The following is a 16,970-nucleotide window of genomic DNA, read 5'->3' on the forward strand; positions in this document are numbered from 1 at the left end:
ACGACTTGTAAGGCAAGACCTACCCTTCACAAATCCGTGCTGGCTGACTCTAATCAAGCAGTGTCTTTCCAGATACTCATAAATCCTATCCCTCAGTACCCTTTCCATTACTTTGCCTACCACCGAAGTAAGACTAACTGGCCTGTAATTCCCGGGGTTATCCCTATTCCCTTTTTTGAACAGGGGCATAACATTCGCCACTCTCCAGTCCTCTGGTACCACCCCTGTTGACAGTGAAGCCGAAAAGATCATTGCCAACGGCTCTGCAATTTCCTCTCTTGCTTCCCACATAATCCTAGGATATATCCCGTCAGGCCCGGGGGACTTGTCTATCCTCAAGTTATTCAAAATGTCCAACATGTCTTCCTTCCTATCAAGTATCTCCTCTAGCTTACCAGTCCATTTCACACTCTCCTCTTCAACAATACGGTCCCTCTCGTTTGTAAATACTGAAGAAAAGTACTCATTCAAGACCTCTCCTATCTCTTCCGACTCAATACACAGTCTCCCACTACTGTCCTTGATCGGACCTACCCTCGTTTAATACTATACATATTAAACTCTGAGAAGTGTGAAAGGAAGCATTTTTGGGAAGACAGAACAAGACAACAGATTGTACAATGAATGGTGGGACCTTCAGAAATACAGAGCATCAAAGAGACTTTGGTGTTCATGTCCATACACCCAGAAAGCAAGAATGCTGTAGAAAGTAAGGGAGTAAATTACAAGGTCCCCTGCAGAAATAGTTATATCATCTATAACTATGAGTGAGGTGCCTAATGATTGGAGTGTGGCTAATACAAAGAGCAAAGAACAATATGGCACACAAACAGGCCCTTCAGCCCTCCAAGCCTGCACCAGCAGATTCTGTCCTTAGTTGCTGAAACTGTCTTCACTTCCAGGATCCATGTCCCTGTATTCCCTTCCTATTCATGTATTGGTCCAGGTGCTTCTTGAATGCTGCTATTGTGTCTGCTTCCACCACCTCCTCTGGCAGCAAGTTCCAGGCACTCATCACTCTTTGTGTGAAAGACCTGTCTCGCGCATCTCCCACCCACCCCATATCCCACCCCACACCTTGAACATGTGTCCCCTAGTAATTGAGCTGAAAATGTGTTGCTGGAAAAGCGCAGCAGGTCAGGCAGCATCCAAGGCGCAGGAGAATCGACGTTTCGGGCATGGAGCTATTCTTCAGGCTCATTCCTGAAGAAGGGCTCATGCCCGAAACGTCGATTCTCCTGCTCCTTGGATGCTGCCTGACCTGCTGCGCTTTTCCAGCAACACATTTTCAGCTCTGATCTCCAGCATCTGCAGTCCTCACTTTCCCCTAGTAATTGACCCCTCTACCCTGGGACAAAGCCTCATTCTTTCCACTCTATCCATGCTATTCACAACCTTATAAACTTCCATCAGGTTGCCCCTCAACCTCGTACATTCCAGTGAAAACAAATCCAATCTATCCAACCTTTCTCCATAGCTAAAATCCCCAAAGTTCTAGTAAATCTTTTTGTACCCTCTCCAAAGTATCCACATCCTTCTGGTAGTGTGGTGACCAGAATTGTATTCAATATTCCAAGTGTGGTCTGCTACATCTCTTAAACAGTGGAACAACGTTGGATGTTCTCCAGGCCTCTGGGACCTCACCAGTGGCCAAAAAAAAAATAAGATATCTGTCAGTGCTCTGGCAATTTGTTCTCTAGCTTCTGGGATAGATCCCGTCAGGATCTTTTTAGTCTTTTTAGACTCCATCAAGACCCAGGATTTCTTAAGATACATAACACCTCTTCTTTTTTAATAGCAACTTGGCTTAGAAATTTGACACTCCTTCCCTGAGATTATGCTCCTCCGATTCCTTCTCTTTGGTGAATACCAACACAAAGTATTCATTTAGGACCTCACCTACTACCTCTTCTGGCTCCACACATAGACTGCCTCCTTTGTTCTTTAATGGGCCAACCCTTTCCCTGGCCACCCTCTTGTTTGTTATATCTGTTAAAAAAAAGCCTTGGGATTTGCCTTAATCCTGTTTGCTGTTGCATTTTCATGACTTCTTTTAGCCTTTCTAATTACTTATTTAAGTTCTTTGCTACCTTCTGACATACCTCAAAGGTTTTGTTAGTTCCCATCCTCCTCAACTGTACGTATGTTTCGTTTTTCTTTTTGACCAAAGTCCTAACCTCACAGGTCGTTCAAAGATTTTGTAACTTGCCATACCTCTCCTTCCTTTTCACAGGAATGTGCCGCTCCTGAACTCTTATCAACTGCCATTTGAAATGCTCCCTTATGTCCAATGTGGATTTACCCTCATTTTGCCTCCAATCAAAATTTGCCAGTTCCTGCCTAATGTTGTTGTAGTTTGCCTGCCCCCAATTTAACTCCTTCACCCGAGGACAGCTGTTATTCCTATTCATGAGTCTCTTAAAACTCATGGTAATATGATGACTACTCCCGAAATGCTCCCCCATTGAAACTTCACTCACCTGGCCGGGCTTATTTCACAAACCCAGGTCCAACATAACCCCTTCCCTGGTTGGACTGTTTACAACTGTGTCAAGAAACCCTCCTGAATGATCCTTACAAATTCGGCCCCATCCAAGCCCCTAGCACAAAGTGAGTACTAGTCAATATAGGGGAAGTTAAAATGTCCCACCACAACACCCCTGTTGGCTTTACGTCTTTCCAAAATCTGTCTGCATATTCATTCATTTATCTCCTGCTTTTGGGAGGCCTGTGGTATACCCCCAGCATTGTCATATCATCTTTCCTATTTGAGTTCTACCCATAATGCCTTGCTGCATGAGTCCTCTGACGTATCCTCCCTCAGTACAGCTGTGAGATACTCTTTTACTAGGAATGAAAACTCCTCCACTCCTTTTACATCCCCTTCTATCACACCTGAAACATCTAAATCCTGGAACATTAAGCTGTCAGTCCTTGGTTTAAGAAGGGTTGTAAGGAGAAACTGGGGAGCTATAGACTGCGAGGAAAATCGTGTCTCACAAACTTTATGGAGGTCTTTGAGAAAGTTGTGAAGAAGATTGAGGGCAGAGCAGTAAACTTTGTTAGTAAAGCCTTTTTCAAGGTTCTGCATATAATTAGTAAAGTTAGGTCACATGGGATTCAGGGTGAGATTGCCAATTGGCTTAACGGCAGGAGACACAGAGTGATGACAGAGGGTTGCATTTCAGGCTGGAGACCTGTTACCAGCAGGGAGTGGCTCTGGGTCCTCTTTTGTTTATCATTTATATAAATATTTTAGCTGAGAATATAGATGGCATGGTTAGTAAGTTTGCAGATGACACCAAAATTGGTGACACAGTAGACAGTGAAAAAGGTTTTCTAAGATTACAAAGTGATCTTGACCAAATGGGTCAGTGGTTGAAAAATGGCAGATGGAGTTCAATCTGGATAACTGTGAGGTATTACATTTTGGTATGACAAATAGGGACAGGATTTATACAATTAGTGATAGAGCCTTGGGTAGTGTTGTAGAATAGAGGGACTAAAGGGTTCAGGTCCATAATTATTTGAAGTTTGCATCACATATAGACAGGGTAGTTAAAAAGGCAATTAGTACGCTTGCCATCGTTGTTCAGTCCTTTGCGTATAGGAGTTGGGAAGACATGTAAGGTTGAAGAGGACATTGGTTATGCCTCTTCTGAAGTACTGTGTTGAATTCTGGTTGCCCGTTTAGAGGAAGGATATTATTAAACTAGAGAGGGTTCAGAAGAGATTTAGCAGAATATTGGTGAATATGGAACGTTTGAGTATAAAGAAAGACTGGGACTTCTTTCACTGGAGCATAGGAGGTTGAGAGGTAACCTTATAAAATGTTATAGCATAATGAGGGATATAGATTGAGTTAATGTCTTTTCCGTAGGATGGGGCAGTTTCAAATCTAGGGGACATATTTTTAAAGTGAGAAGAGAGGAATTTGAAAAAGACAAGGGCAAACTTTGTACCCAGGGTGGTTTGCATGTAGAATGAACTTCCTGAGGAAATGGTGTATGTGAGCGCGGTAACAACGTTTAAAAGCCGTTTGGATAAGTACATGAATAGGAAAGGTTTTGCGGGATATGGGCCAGGAGCAGGCAGGGGGGACTAATTTAGTTTGGGATTATGTTTGACATGAACAGGTTGGACCGAGGGTTCTGTTTCCATGCTGAATGACGCTGTGACGCTATGACAGGTAGTTCAGGTGGTTAAGAAGCCATATAGAATATTTGCTTTTATTAATTGAAGTGTTGACTACAAGAGCAGGGAAGCTATATTAAAGCTATGTATATTATTAGTTAGGCCACAGCAGCAGTACTGTGTGCAGTTCTGGTCACTACACTATTGAATGGATATAATTACATTAGAATGGGTGCAGAAGAGATTCACTGGGATGTTGCCAGGGCTGAGGCAATTCAGCTATGAAGAGAAATTAGGTAGGCTGGGATTGTTTGCTTTCGAACAGGGAAGGAAAGATCACCGGACCCGAAACGTTACCTCTGAATTCTGTTCACATGCTGCCAAACTTCTGGGCTCTTCTAGCAACTTCTGTTTTTGTTTCTGATTTACAGCATCTGCAGTTCTTTTGTTTTTTTATTAAAGCTGGGGGAGGATCTGATTGAGGTATACAAAAGCTCTGAGGGGTGTAGGGAGAGAAATATTTTCTTTAGTAGAGGGATCAATAACTGGGGTTTAGTTTAAAGAAAGGAGCAGAAGGTTTAGAGGATATTTAAGAAAATAATTTTTCAACTATGTCATGGTAGTTATGTGGAACTCACCCCCTAAAAGGGTGTTAGAGGTGGAAACTGACATAATCTCTAAGAAGTATTTAGATGAACACTTGAAATGCCATAGCATACAAGGCAATGGACCAAGTACTGTCAGATGGGACTAGAGTAGCTAGTGTTTATTGATGTGCGCTGACACAATTGGCCAAAGGGCCCTTTTCCATGCTGTAAAATTCTATGATCATATGAGACAGCAGGCTGAGGAAAAAAAAAAGCTTTTTCTGGGGATGTGGTTAGACAAGATGCAAACCTTCCTGCCAACGGTAAAAAGCACCAAATAGCATAATGTTATTGGAAGTTACATCAAAGTTGTAGACTTTTAAAGAACAACGTCTTGCAAAAACAAACTGTTACAAAGATTTGTGGTCAGGATTAATTTCCGTTTGGTTCATTGTTTTCTATTTGTTTCAGTTAGAGAGCTGAAAACATTGTTATTGGAGGGGGATTGAAATGGGTCGCTAATTTAAGTGATTTATAGAAGTTCAGAAAGGATTAATTGTGGGTAAGTTGGGTTAACATCATTAAAGATATAATCAGTAACTTTAATGCTGAGATGGTGAGGAAGGCAACGGATGCTGGATTTTCATCAGTAGATATACAGTCATACTCGTATACAAAAATAATGTAATAGGGTTGGCCATTTAATCTTGCTGCTATTCAGTATTATCATAGCTAATGTTTTGAATTTCAGACTTCCATCTCTCCCCAGTGGCCTTTGATTTCCTTACTTAAAAAGAATCTACTGAACACTGCCTTAAAATTATTAATTAATCCATCTCCATCACTTTCTGAGGTTGCAAAGCTCTCTGAGAGAAAAAAAACTGTCCTAAAAGGTTAACTTCCAATTTAAAAACATTGTCCCTAGTTCTGGATTTATCCACAAGAGTAAACATCTTCTCCACATTCATCTTATTAAGAATATTGAGGATCTAATAAATTTTGATCAAACCTTCTGATTTATGGTAAAATTAAACCCAGTCTATCCAATCTTTCCTCATAAGACATCCCACTCATTCCAGATATCAATCTGGCAAACCTCCTCTGAATCACTTTCACTGTATTTGCATCTTTCCTTCAATAAGGAGATAAAAGGCTGCACACAAAATTTGAAATGTAGTTTCACCTAAATAACTGAAGGTGAACTCATTTGTTCAGTTTCTCTCATGATAAAGGCTAGTATCTCATTAATCTTTCTGCTGTACCTGCAAAATAATATTTTGTGACTCATGAGGAAGCAATGAAATTGTCCCTGGACTGGTAATCCGAACCCCAAAGTTCTGTTGGTTGTCATAAAGACCATCTGATAATGCCCTTTATGGAAGCAAGCTTGTCATCCTACCGCTACCCTGGCCTATATGAGATTCCAGATCCACAGCAGTGAAAATCCTAGAATCATATAGCATGAAAATTGACTCTTAACTGCACCCTGATAATTAAGGCTAGGTAATAAATGTTGGCCTAACAATGATGACCACATTGAACAAATAATTTTTTAAAAGTACACTAATCACTCTGCATCTTTGGGTTGCTGTTCAGGCTGGTTGGAAGAGTACTTTAGTCTTCTGGGTTTTTAACGAGGGACTTTTTTTTGAATGTATTGTTTGGAAAAGGAGTTCAAAATGACCTGGAGCTCAGTTTCTGAATGAGCATGCACACAAGTGTAATCTGTGTTTTGAATGTCTCTGACTGAGGATGGGTGGAATGATTTATGATCAGTGGCAAGATCCTGGAGATTCACGTCTCGGAGCCTTCACTGAGCAGGTGGAGACAGTATGCATCATTGCAATGCGACATTACTTCCAATATACTAGCTCACCCTTCAGATGACTGTGGAAAAGTGTATTTTAGGGCTAGGATCTCAAACCCAAAGCTCAAATCATGGTTTTTCTGGCAGCGATGCTGCTGCTCTCCTATATGCTTCGGTGAATCAACTAATCTCCAGAAGATACCTCAAAGCACAAGATAAGCGTTATGGTACTTTCACATGATTGTTCTCATCCAAGAAGGGCAGTTCACTAGCAATGTCCTCTCTCAAGCTAATTGTCCAGCTTTGAGGAGCTAATACACTCAAGACCAGTTCTATTGGACAGGACTTGATATCCATATGCTTGACACCTGTACTCCAAAGCAACCATTTGGACCTCAGTCACAGCAGAAGACTCCCCCCAGAAAGTCAGCAGAATCATTTTAGGGATGTCCTCAAAACATTCCTGAAAAGACCAAACATTCCCACTGACTCCTGGGAGTCCCAGGCTTGTGACTGACCAAACTCAAGAAGGCTCATACAGGAGAGCATTGAACACTGGAGATTTTTTTAGGAACATGGAGAAATGAAGTTAAGGCATGTGAGGGAGTGTACATGCCTCCAAATCCAATCTTTATCCAACCCTTCAATCAAAATGAGTTCGTGTCGGTTTTTGTCTGAATGAATGCTCCTGAAACATGGGACTAGAGATCTCAGTCAAACAAAAGTTTAAACTTATTATTAATAATGACAAAGCTACTGCATTGTCACAAAAACCTGTCTTGTTCAGTAACTTCCTTTAGGGGCAAAAATCTGCTGCTCTTTCTCAGTCTGACATAGCTGCAACTACAGACCCATGGCAAAATAGTTAACTGATAACTGTCATAGAACAACACAGAACATAGAACAATACAGCGCAGAATAGGCCCTTCAGCCCTCGATGTTGCGCTGACCTGAGAACTAATCTAAGCCCATCCCCCTACACTATCCCATCATCATCCATGTGCTTATCCAAGGACTGTTTAAATGCCCCTAATGTGGCTGAGTTGACTACATTGGCAGGTAGGGCAATCCACACCCTTACCACTCTCTGAGTAAAGAACCTGCCTCTGACATCTGTCTTAAATCTTTTACTCCTCAAATTGTAGCTATGCCCCCTCATACAAGCTGACATCATCATCCTAGGAAAAAGACTTTCACTGTCTACCCTATCTAATCCTCTGATCATCTTGTATGTCTCTATTAAATCCCCTCTTAGCCTTCTTCTTTCCATTGAGAACAAACCCAAGTCTCTCAGCCTTTCCTCATAAGACCTTCCCTCCAGACCAGGCAACATCCTGGTAAATCTCCTCTGCACCTTTTCCAATGCTTCCACATCCTTCCTGTAATTGGTTGACCAGAACTGTACACAGTATTCCATATGTGGCCGCACTAGCGTTTTGTATAGTTGCAGCATGACATTACGGCTCCGGAACTCAATCCTTCTACCAATGAAACCTACACACTATATGCCTTCTTAACAGCACTATCCACCTGGGTGGCAACTTTCAGGGATCCAAGATCCCTCTACACATCCACGCTACCAAGAATCTTTCCATTCTGCCTTCCTGTTATTCTTCCCAAAGTGCATCACCTCACATTTATCTGCATTGAACTCCATTTACCATCTCTCAGCCCAATTCTGCAGTTTATCCAAGTCCCCCTGCAACATGCAACATTCATCCACACTGTTCACCACTCCACCGACTTTAGTGTCATCTGCAAACTTACTAACCCATCCATCTATGCTTGTGTAAGTCATTTATAAAAATGACAAACAGCAGTGGTCCCATAACAGATCCTGGTAACCGGACTCCAGGCTGAATAGTTTCCATCAACCACCACTCGCTGCCTTCTTTCAGAAAGCCAGTTTCTAATCCAAACTGCTAAATCACCCTCAATCCCATGCCTCTGCATTTTCTCCAACAGCCTATCATGTGCAACCTTATCAAAGGCTTTGCTGAAGTCTATGTATACCACGTCAACTGCCCTACCCCCATCCAAATGCTTGGTCACCTTCTCAAAAACGTTCAGTGAGGTGTGAGAGACACGACCTGCCCTTGACGAAACCATGTTGACTATCTGAAATCAAATTGTTGCTTGCTAGATGATTATAAATCCTATCTCTTATAATCCTTTCCAAAACTTTTCCTACAGCAGACGTAAGGCCCACTGGCCTATAATTATCTGGGTCATCTCTACTGCCCTTCTTGAATAAGGGCACAAAATTTGCAATCCTCAAGTCCTCTGGTACTAAACCTGTAGACAATGCTGACTCAAAGATCAAAGCCAAAGGCTCCAACACCTCCTCCCTAGTTTCCTAGAGAATCCTCGGATAAATCCCATCCGGCCCAGGGGACTTATCTACTTTCACTCATTCTAGAATTGATAACACCTCTTCCTTACTAACCTCGATCCTGTCTAGTCTAATATCCCGTATCTCATTCTTCTCCTCTACAATATTCTCCTTTTTCTGAGTGAAAACTGATGAGAAATATTCGTTTAGCACCTCTCCAATCTCCACAGGGTCCACACTCAACTTCCCACTTCTGTCTTTGACTGGCTGTATTCCTACTCCAGTCATCCTTTTATTCCTTGCATACCTATAGAAAGCTTTAGGGTTCTCCTTTATTCTAACTGCTAAAGACTACTCATTTCATCTCTTTGCTCTTCTTAACTCTCTCTTTTAAATCCTTTCTAGCTAATCTGTAACTTGCCATCGCCTCATCGGAACCATCTCGTCTCATTGTCACATAAGCCTCCTTCTTCCGCTTAACAAGAGATGCAATTTCTGTATTAAACCACTGTTCCCTTACCTTATCACTTCCTCCCTGCCTGACAGGGACATACCTATCAAGGACAAGCAATATCTGTTCCTTTAACCAGTTCCACATTTAGATTATTACCATCCCCTGCATTTTGCAATCCCATTCTATGCATCCTAAGTCTTTTGCATTATAATTGCTCTTGCCCTGTGGCATGTACCTATCTCTTTCCATCGCTAAACTAAACATAAACAAATTATGGTCACTCTCTCCAAAGTGCTCACCTACAACTAAATCAAACACCTGGCCTGGTTCATTACCAAGCACCAGATCCAGTGTGGCTCCCCTATCATCAGCCCTTCGAACTACTGTGTCAGGATACCCTCCTGTACACATTGGACAAAAACTGATCCATCCGACATACTAGAGTTATAGCATTTCCAGTCAATGTTGGGGAAGTTAAAGTCCCCTATAATGACCACCCTGTTCCTTTCACTCCTACCCAGAATTGTTTTGAAATCCTCTCCTCCACATCCCTGGAACTCTGCAGACCCTGTAAAAAAACTCCCAGCGGTGTGACGTCTCCTCTCCTGTTTCTAACCTCAGCCCATGCAACCTCAGTAGATGAGTCCTCGTCAAAAGTTCTTTCAGCCTCCATTACACTGTCCTTGACTAACAAGGCCACACCTCCCCCTCTTTTACCGCCTTCCCTATTCTTAATGAAAGATCTAAACCCTGGAACCTGCAGCATCCATTCAGCACCCTGCTCTATCCATGTCTCCAAAATGGCCATAGCATTGAAGCCCCAGGTACCTATCCATGCTGCAAGCTCACCTACCTTATTTCAGATACTTGTGGCATTGAAGTAGACACACTTCAAACCAGAAAAGTGCAGCAGGTCAGGCAGCATCAAAGGAGTCGGAGAATCGACTTTTTGGGCATAAGCCCTTCTTCAGGCTTATGCCCGAAACGTTGATTCTCCTGCTCCTTTGATGCTGCCTGACCTGCTGCGCTTTTCCAGCAACACATTTTTCAGCTCTGATCTCCAGCATCTGCCGTCCTCACTTTCTCCACACTTCAAACCAGGTTGCTGTCTGCCAGCACATTCCTGTGACCGTGAAATCCTGTCCATGCCCTCCCTACTCTCATCCTCCTGTGTACTGGAACTACACCTCAGGTTCCCATCCCCTGCTGAGCTAGTTTAAACCCACCCGAATAGCACCAGCAAATTTCACACGCAGGATGTTAGTACCCCTCTGGTTCAAGTGAAGACCGTCCTGTTTGTAGAGGTCCCACCTTCTCCACAATGAGCCCCAATTATCCATGTACCTGAAACCCTCCCTCCTGCACCATTCCTGCAGGATTTTAAATGTCCTTTGAAATGTTCAAACACAACCAGCTATATTAAAATATTACAGGAAAAAAAGGCACAATGGGTGTATCTTCACCATAAAGACTGCAGTGGTTCAAGAAAATAGCTTGCCACCATCTTCGGATGGACAATAAACGCTCATCTTTCTGTGATTTTTGACATAGCCAGAACTAATGAAAAAAAACGTAAAGGTGCTGGTGTTGCTGAAGATTAGAAACTCAGGGCTACTGAAATTAATGTTTCATTTTTTTAAATTTTTGTTTAGTGCATCACTAACCAGTTGAAAGAGAAGGGCTACAACACATCCTTGGACCTCCCAGACAATGTACTGATGTTTGTTCGAGATCATCTTCTGATGGCTGATTGTATCTACCCAATTGGTGGGAAGCCACTCCTCATCATGAGAGACACTCTATATTCCAAGATCCTAGTGAAGAAAATGAATGCTGGGACTGAGGTTTTGTACTTGGGTACAGGTGAGCAAGTGTAATCCTTTTTTTTACATCTGCGGTTTGATTTATCTTCTGTTATTTGTGATCCAACTAAACAGAGTGATCTGTCTCTGCTACTGACTACTTGGACGGACTGTATATTGTATTTGAAGTGTCCAAACATCTTCAGCTTCATCAATGAACTTGCCTCCATACTAAGGTCAGAAGTGGAGATATTCCTGATGATGAACCATTTATGACTCCTAAGTTACTGAAGCAGCCTTTGTCCAAATTCAGAGCTGAAAATGAGTTGCTGGAAAAGCGGAGCAGGTCAGGCTGAAGAAGGGCTCATGCCCGAAACGTCGATTCGTCTGCTCCTTGGATGCTGCCTGACCTGCTACGCTTTTCCAGCAACACATTTTCAGCTCCGATCTCCAGCATCTGCAGTCCTCACTTTCTCCCTCTGTCCAAATTCAGCAAGGCTGGACAATATCCATGTTTGAACTGAGAAGTGGCAAGTAACATCTGCACCACATCAGTGCTAGGAAATGGCCACCTCCAACAAGAGAGAACCTAATCACCGTCCCTTGACATTCAGTGACATTAATATCACTAAAACCCCACTCTCAACAAACTGGGGTTCCGGTCACCAGAAATGTAAAGGGACTGACCATATAAATACAGTGACCACAAGAGCAGGTTAGAGGCTAGTAATGCTGGAGAGAGTAACTCACATCCTGACTCCCCAAGGCCTGTCCACCACCTACAAGGCACAAGTCAGGGGTTCGATGGAATACTCCCACTGACCCAGATAGGTGCAGCTCCAACAACACTCATGAAGCTTGACAGCATCCAGGATAAGGAGCCTGATTTGTTTGCATCACATCCACTCCCTCCACCACCAATGCTCAAAGCAACAGTGTGTATCATCTACAAGATGCACTACACAAGTTCACACAAGATCTTTTCTGGTGAAAAGTAAACCCCCCCAAGATATCCACTGTAAGGATTCAATGATGGTATTGCCATTGAATGTCAATGATGGTTATGTTGTCTCTTATTGGAGATGGCTGTTATATGACACTTGTGTGGTGTAAATGTTGCTTGGCACGTTTCAGCAAACATGGTTATTGTCCAGATCTTATTGCATTTGAACATAAACTACATCAGTATCTGATCCCCACTTCTGATCATCCACAACCAGATTCCAATGTACCAGGTATAATTCCTACTAGAAGCAAGCTTTCCCCCCAATTCCCATTTTTGCTAGGGTCCTTGATGCCACGCTCGATCAGATGCAGCCTTAATGTCAAGGCAGTTACCTTTGTCTCAGAAGTTCAGCTCTTTTGTCCATGTTTGAACCAAACTGTAGTGAGGTCAGGAGCTGTGCGGCCCTGGTGTAAACCAAACTGGGCATCAGTGAGCAGATTATTTTTTCCCTGAAGCTGTATTTTATTAGTAACATCCATTGGTAAAGATTTATCTCCTAAACAGTATGATTCTGCCCAAAGAAGTGTGCCAGCTGATGGAAGCAAGTGCTGATTAATAATATTGATGAAATTTCCATTACTTTACCAGTGATTTAAAGTTGACCATTGGGACAGTTATTGGCCAGGATAGACTTGTCATACTTTTTGAGTGTAGGACATACCTGGGCAGTTTTCTTCATCAATGCCAAAAAGGTGACAGTGTTGGAACTATATTGGAACAGCTTGAAATGAGAAGGAGCATAAATCTTCAGTACTCTGGAATGTCATCTTCCATAACCTTTGCAGTATCTAGTGTGTCCAGCTGTTTCTTGATATTATGTGGAGTAAATTAAATTGACTGAAGATCAGCATCTATCATGGTGGGGACATCTGGATGAGGCTGAGATGGAGATTTTTGCAAATGTGACAGATTATCCTTACGTTTTGATTTTCTGGTCTCCCCCACTATTAAGAATGGGCCTATTTGCGTAGTTGTTTAATTGTCCACCACCATTCGTGCCTGGATTTGGCAGGACTGCAGAGCTTAGATCTAATCCGTTAGTTTGGAATTATTTAGCTCTGTCTATTCCAGTATTCCAGCAGCAGTATCAGTGCTTCCTGGGAGAAATGTAGAGGTATACTGGGAGAGCAATGCGGTGCAATGTTATGCATAATCTTGTGTGTTAGAGTCTCCATTGGTTTAGAGAGGTATGTACCCTCTCCAAATCAACACCTCGAAGAGAGAATGGGAAGATTGGTGGAGGCATTTTGTTAGTGCTGGTGGAACAAAAAAATGTAAAATGGGAGAGCTTGCATTTATTGAGTATCTTAAAAGCATTGGAATGGACTATCTGTAGGCCCCTTCTGAATGTAATTAGAGTTTCCAGTTGATACCCTACTCCATAAATTAGTGAGAAATTGGGGATCGGAAAGTGGAAGCATGCACTCCAGTTCTGACAACAAGTCTCAACCTGTAATACCAGGCTTACCACTTCTCTTTTTTGTTTAGGCAACATTTCCTGTTGTTAAGGTTATATACTTCAGAATGGCAGAAAAGTCTGGAACAAATGACATACATTTGCTGGGATTGATACATGACATGTTACAACCCAAGGAAGAGAAACCAGGGTTACAGTGGTGTACAGGAATTATTGATATTTGAGTATATTGACTGTACATAAAACTCCTGCAATCATAGTTAACAAACTGGAATATTACCATTGCCTGTATTTCGGTGATATAGTGGCAACGTCACTGGATCATAATGATGAAATACATCCAACAATACTGAAAGAAGTGAGAATGGAAATTGCAGAGGCACCAGCAATAATCTTTTATTCTTCAGATGTGGTGCCAGAGATGTGGAGAATTGGCTTTAGTGACACTTTTGACAAGGTCTCATATGCATAAGAACATAAGAACGAGGAGCAGGAGTAGGCCCTCTGTCCCTTCGAGCCTGCTCCACCATTCAATAAGATCATGGCTGATCTTTTCATGGACTCAGCTCCACTTACCCGCCCTCTCAGCATGACCCTTAATTCCGTTATTGTTAAAAAAAAATCTATCTACACTTTAAAGACATTTACTGAAATAGTGTCAATGACTTCACTGGACAGAGAATTCCATAGATTCACAACACTCTGGGTGAAAAAGTTCCTCCTCAATTTGGTTCTAAATCTGTTCCCCCTAATTTTGAGGCTATGCCCTCTTGTCCTACTTCCACCCGCCAGTGGAAACATCCTCTCTACATCTTTCTTATCTATTCCCTTCATAATTTTATATGTTTCGATAAGATCCCCCCTCATTCTTCTAAATTCCAATGAATATAATCTCAGCCTACTCAGTCTCTCTTCATAAGTCAACCCCCTCAACTCCAGAATTAACCTAATGAATCAACCTCTGCACCCCATCCAGTCTCAAGTAAGGAGACCAAAACTGCACACAGTACTCCAGGTGTGGCCTCACCAGCACCCTATACAGCTGCAACATAACCTCCCTGCCTTTAAACTCAATAGTTTTAGCAATAAAGGACAAAATTCCATTTGCCTTCCTAATTACCTGTTGCACCTGCAGACCAACCTTCTGTGCTTCATGCACAAGGACATCCAGGTCCCTCTGCACAGCAGCATGCTGCAAATTTTTACCATTCAATTAATAGTCCTTTTTATTGTTACTCCTACTAAAATGGATGACTTCACATTTATTAACATTGTATTCCATCTGCCAGGCCTTTGCCCACTCACTTGAAATATCTACGTTCCTCTGCAAAGATTCACAGTCTTCTGTCACTCCTTAGTGTCATCTGCAAACTTTGACACACTACACATGGTCCCCGACTCCAAATCATCTAATGGATTAGATCTGAACTCTGTATCTAGTCAATATTAACCCTATGATGTTGATAACAGGAAATTCTGCGATGATAGGGAGTGATGATTATATTTGCTCTTGTTGGAGATGGTCATTGCCTGTGTAAGAATCATACTTTTTCACTTTGATGTTTACATTACATTACCTACAGTGTGGAAACAGGCCCTTCGGCCCAACCAGTCCACACCGACCCTCCGAAGAGTAACCCACTCAGACCTATTTTCCAGGCACCTAACACTATGGGCAATTTAGCCATGTGTTTAATAACTGTGGGCTGCAAACAGGAAAAGCTGTTTTAAAAAAAAAGATTTACCAGGATGGCTATATAAGTTAACAGCAAAGAATGTGTTATAATTGTATACTACCTTTTTTTGTGGCTGTGAGTTCCTGCACTATACAGACGAAGAGCTGAGGTGCTGCTTGCAAGTGGAGCTGACTGCTCTCAGCAAATTGTATAGAACTAGAAAGACAGAGAGAGAAAGCCACATAGATGTGTGCTGTTGTTCATCCCAGCAACAGCTACTTGTTCTCTGCAGTAAACAAAAACTGTTTAATCTTAAAGAATATCAGTTACTTTCCCTGCAGCAGTTGCTGTGAGCTGTGACTTTTGAATTGATAATTCAGAAACGTTTTCCAAGTGAATCAATCACTCTTCTTACAAATCAGTGAAAGCTTCTGAGAGAGACAACGGAACTAGCCTGAAGTAAGATCATCTTGATATCAGAATTGAGAAGCAAAGACCACTAGAGTGACCTTCCAGTGTTTCCTCTACCTCCCCCCAATAATGATTTTTCTGATTTGTCTGTCTGTATGGGGTGTGTAAGGAGGAAGTTTGTAAGAGGATTAGACTTTTGGTCAGCAGTGTTATATACCAATGGTTTAAATCTATTTACCTGTAGCTTCAGACTAATTACTTATAATAAATAAAGAAATTTGTTTTAGTAGAAAAGCCTGTCTGTGTTTTCTATCTTGGTCTGAAAGTTAGAGTTTTTGGGATACTGTGCGTACCTTAAAAATACTAACATTTGGTACACCCCCAGGAAAAGTGGGCCTCAATTTTTATCAGTCAAGAGTGCAGATGTAGTAGGTGGCAATCAGCAGAAGATTTCTTTGTCCTGAATGGGGTATGGAATTGAGGATTCCTAGAACAACTACATCCCAACTGTACAGAACTGACTCACCACCTCTGGTGGGTCTGTCTTGCTGGTGAGTGGGTGGTACCTGGGACAGTGTCTGTGAGGCATGATTCTGAGAGTATGATTACGTCATTCTGTTGCTTGACTAGTCTGTGGGACAAAAATCCCAGATGTTCAGAAGAAGGACTTTTTTTGCATCACTATTTTTCTGCCATTGTTGTTTCTAATGCCTTGGTCAATGCTGGATTGTCTGTCTGGTTTGTTTCACTTGATAGTAGTTTGATATAACTGAGTGGTTTGCTAGACGATGTCACAGGGCAGCTAAGGGTCAGTGACATTGTTGTGGGGCTGGAGTCACATCGAGGTAAGGATGGTACACAAGTGAAGATTTCCTTTTAACATGGTTGCTATTAGACCGGCTTTTAATTTCAGATTGTTTTATTGAATTCAAATTTCAACAACTCCCACATTGGGATTTGAACCAATATTGCCAGAGCAGTAGTCTGAGACTTTGGATTACTATCCAATGACATTACCACAACATCACTACCTTCCCATGCTTTTCTCAATATAGTGCTGATTGGTTGGTTGAATCTTTAATACATGTTGTTTAAGATTTAATCAAAGCCTTGATTTTAACATTAATTGGTCATGGCACTGCCATCGAGAATGCACCAGGGTCCACTTGTCAACCTCCGTATTCTCCTCTCATCCAATATAAATGTTGATTTTCCCTTTGAATTGGTATTATTATAATTGTTTGGATGACTGCAAAATGCAAAGCTTCATCAAAATGTGTCATTTTCCAGCAATACTCAAGTTCTATACTGTAAAACCACTTCAGCTTCTCGGGCTGTGGGTTC

At 41.9% G+C, this 16,970-nt stretch overlaps 1 protein-coding gene across 1 annotated transcript in view; it reads left to right on the forward strand.

Annotated features, from left to right (window-relative positions):
• The window catches only part of sema4f (sema domain, immunoglobulin domain (Ig), transmembrane domain (TM) and short cytoplasmic domain, (semaphorin) 4F), a 240,280-nt gene that overhangs the window by 199,081 nt on the left and 24,229 nt on the right, over window positions 1-16,970 (forward strand). The window contains exon 10 of the mRNA XM_043691726.1: window positions 10,967-11,177. Within this exon, the coding sequence (XP_043547661.1) occupies window positions 10,967-11,177 (211 nt within the window). The remainder of the gene's footprint in view (window positions 1-10,966; window positions 11,178-16,970) is intronic.

Source organism: Chiloscyllium plagiosum, chromosome 1 (assembly GCF_004010195.1).
Source record: "Chiloscyllium plagiosum isolate BGI_BamShark_2017 chromosome 1, ASM401019v2, whole genome shotgun sequence".
NCBI lineage: Eukaryota > Metazoa > Chordata > Chondrichthyes > Orectolobiformes > Hemiscylliidae > Chiloscyllium > Chiloscyllium plagiosum.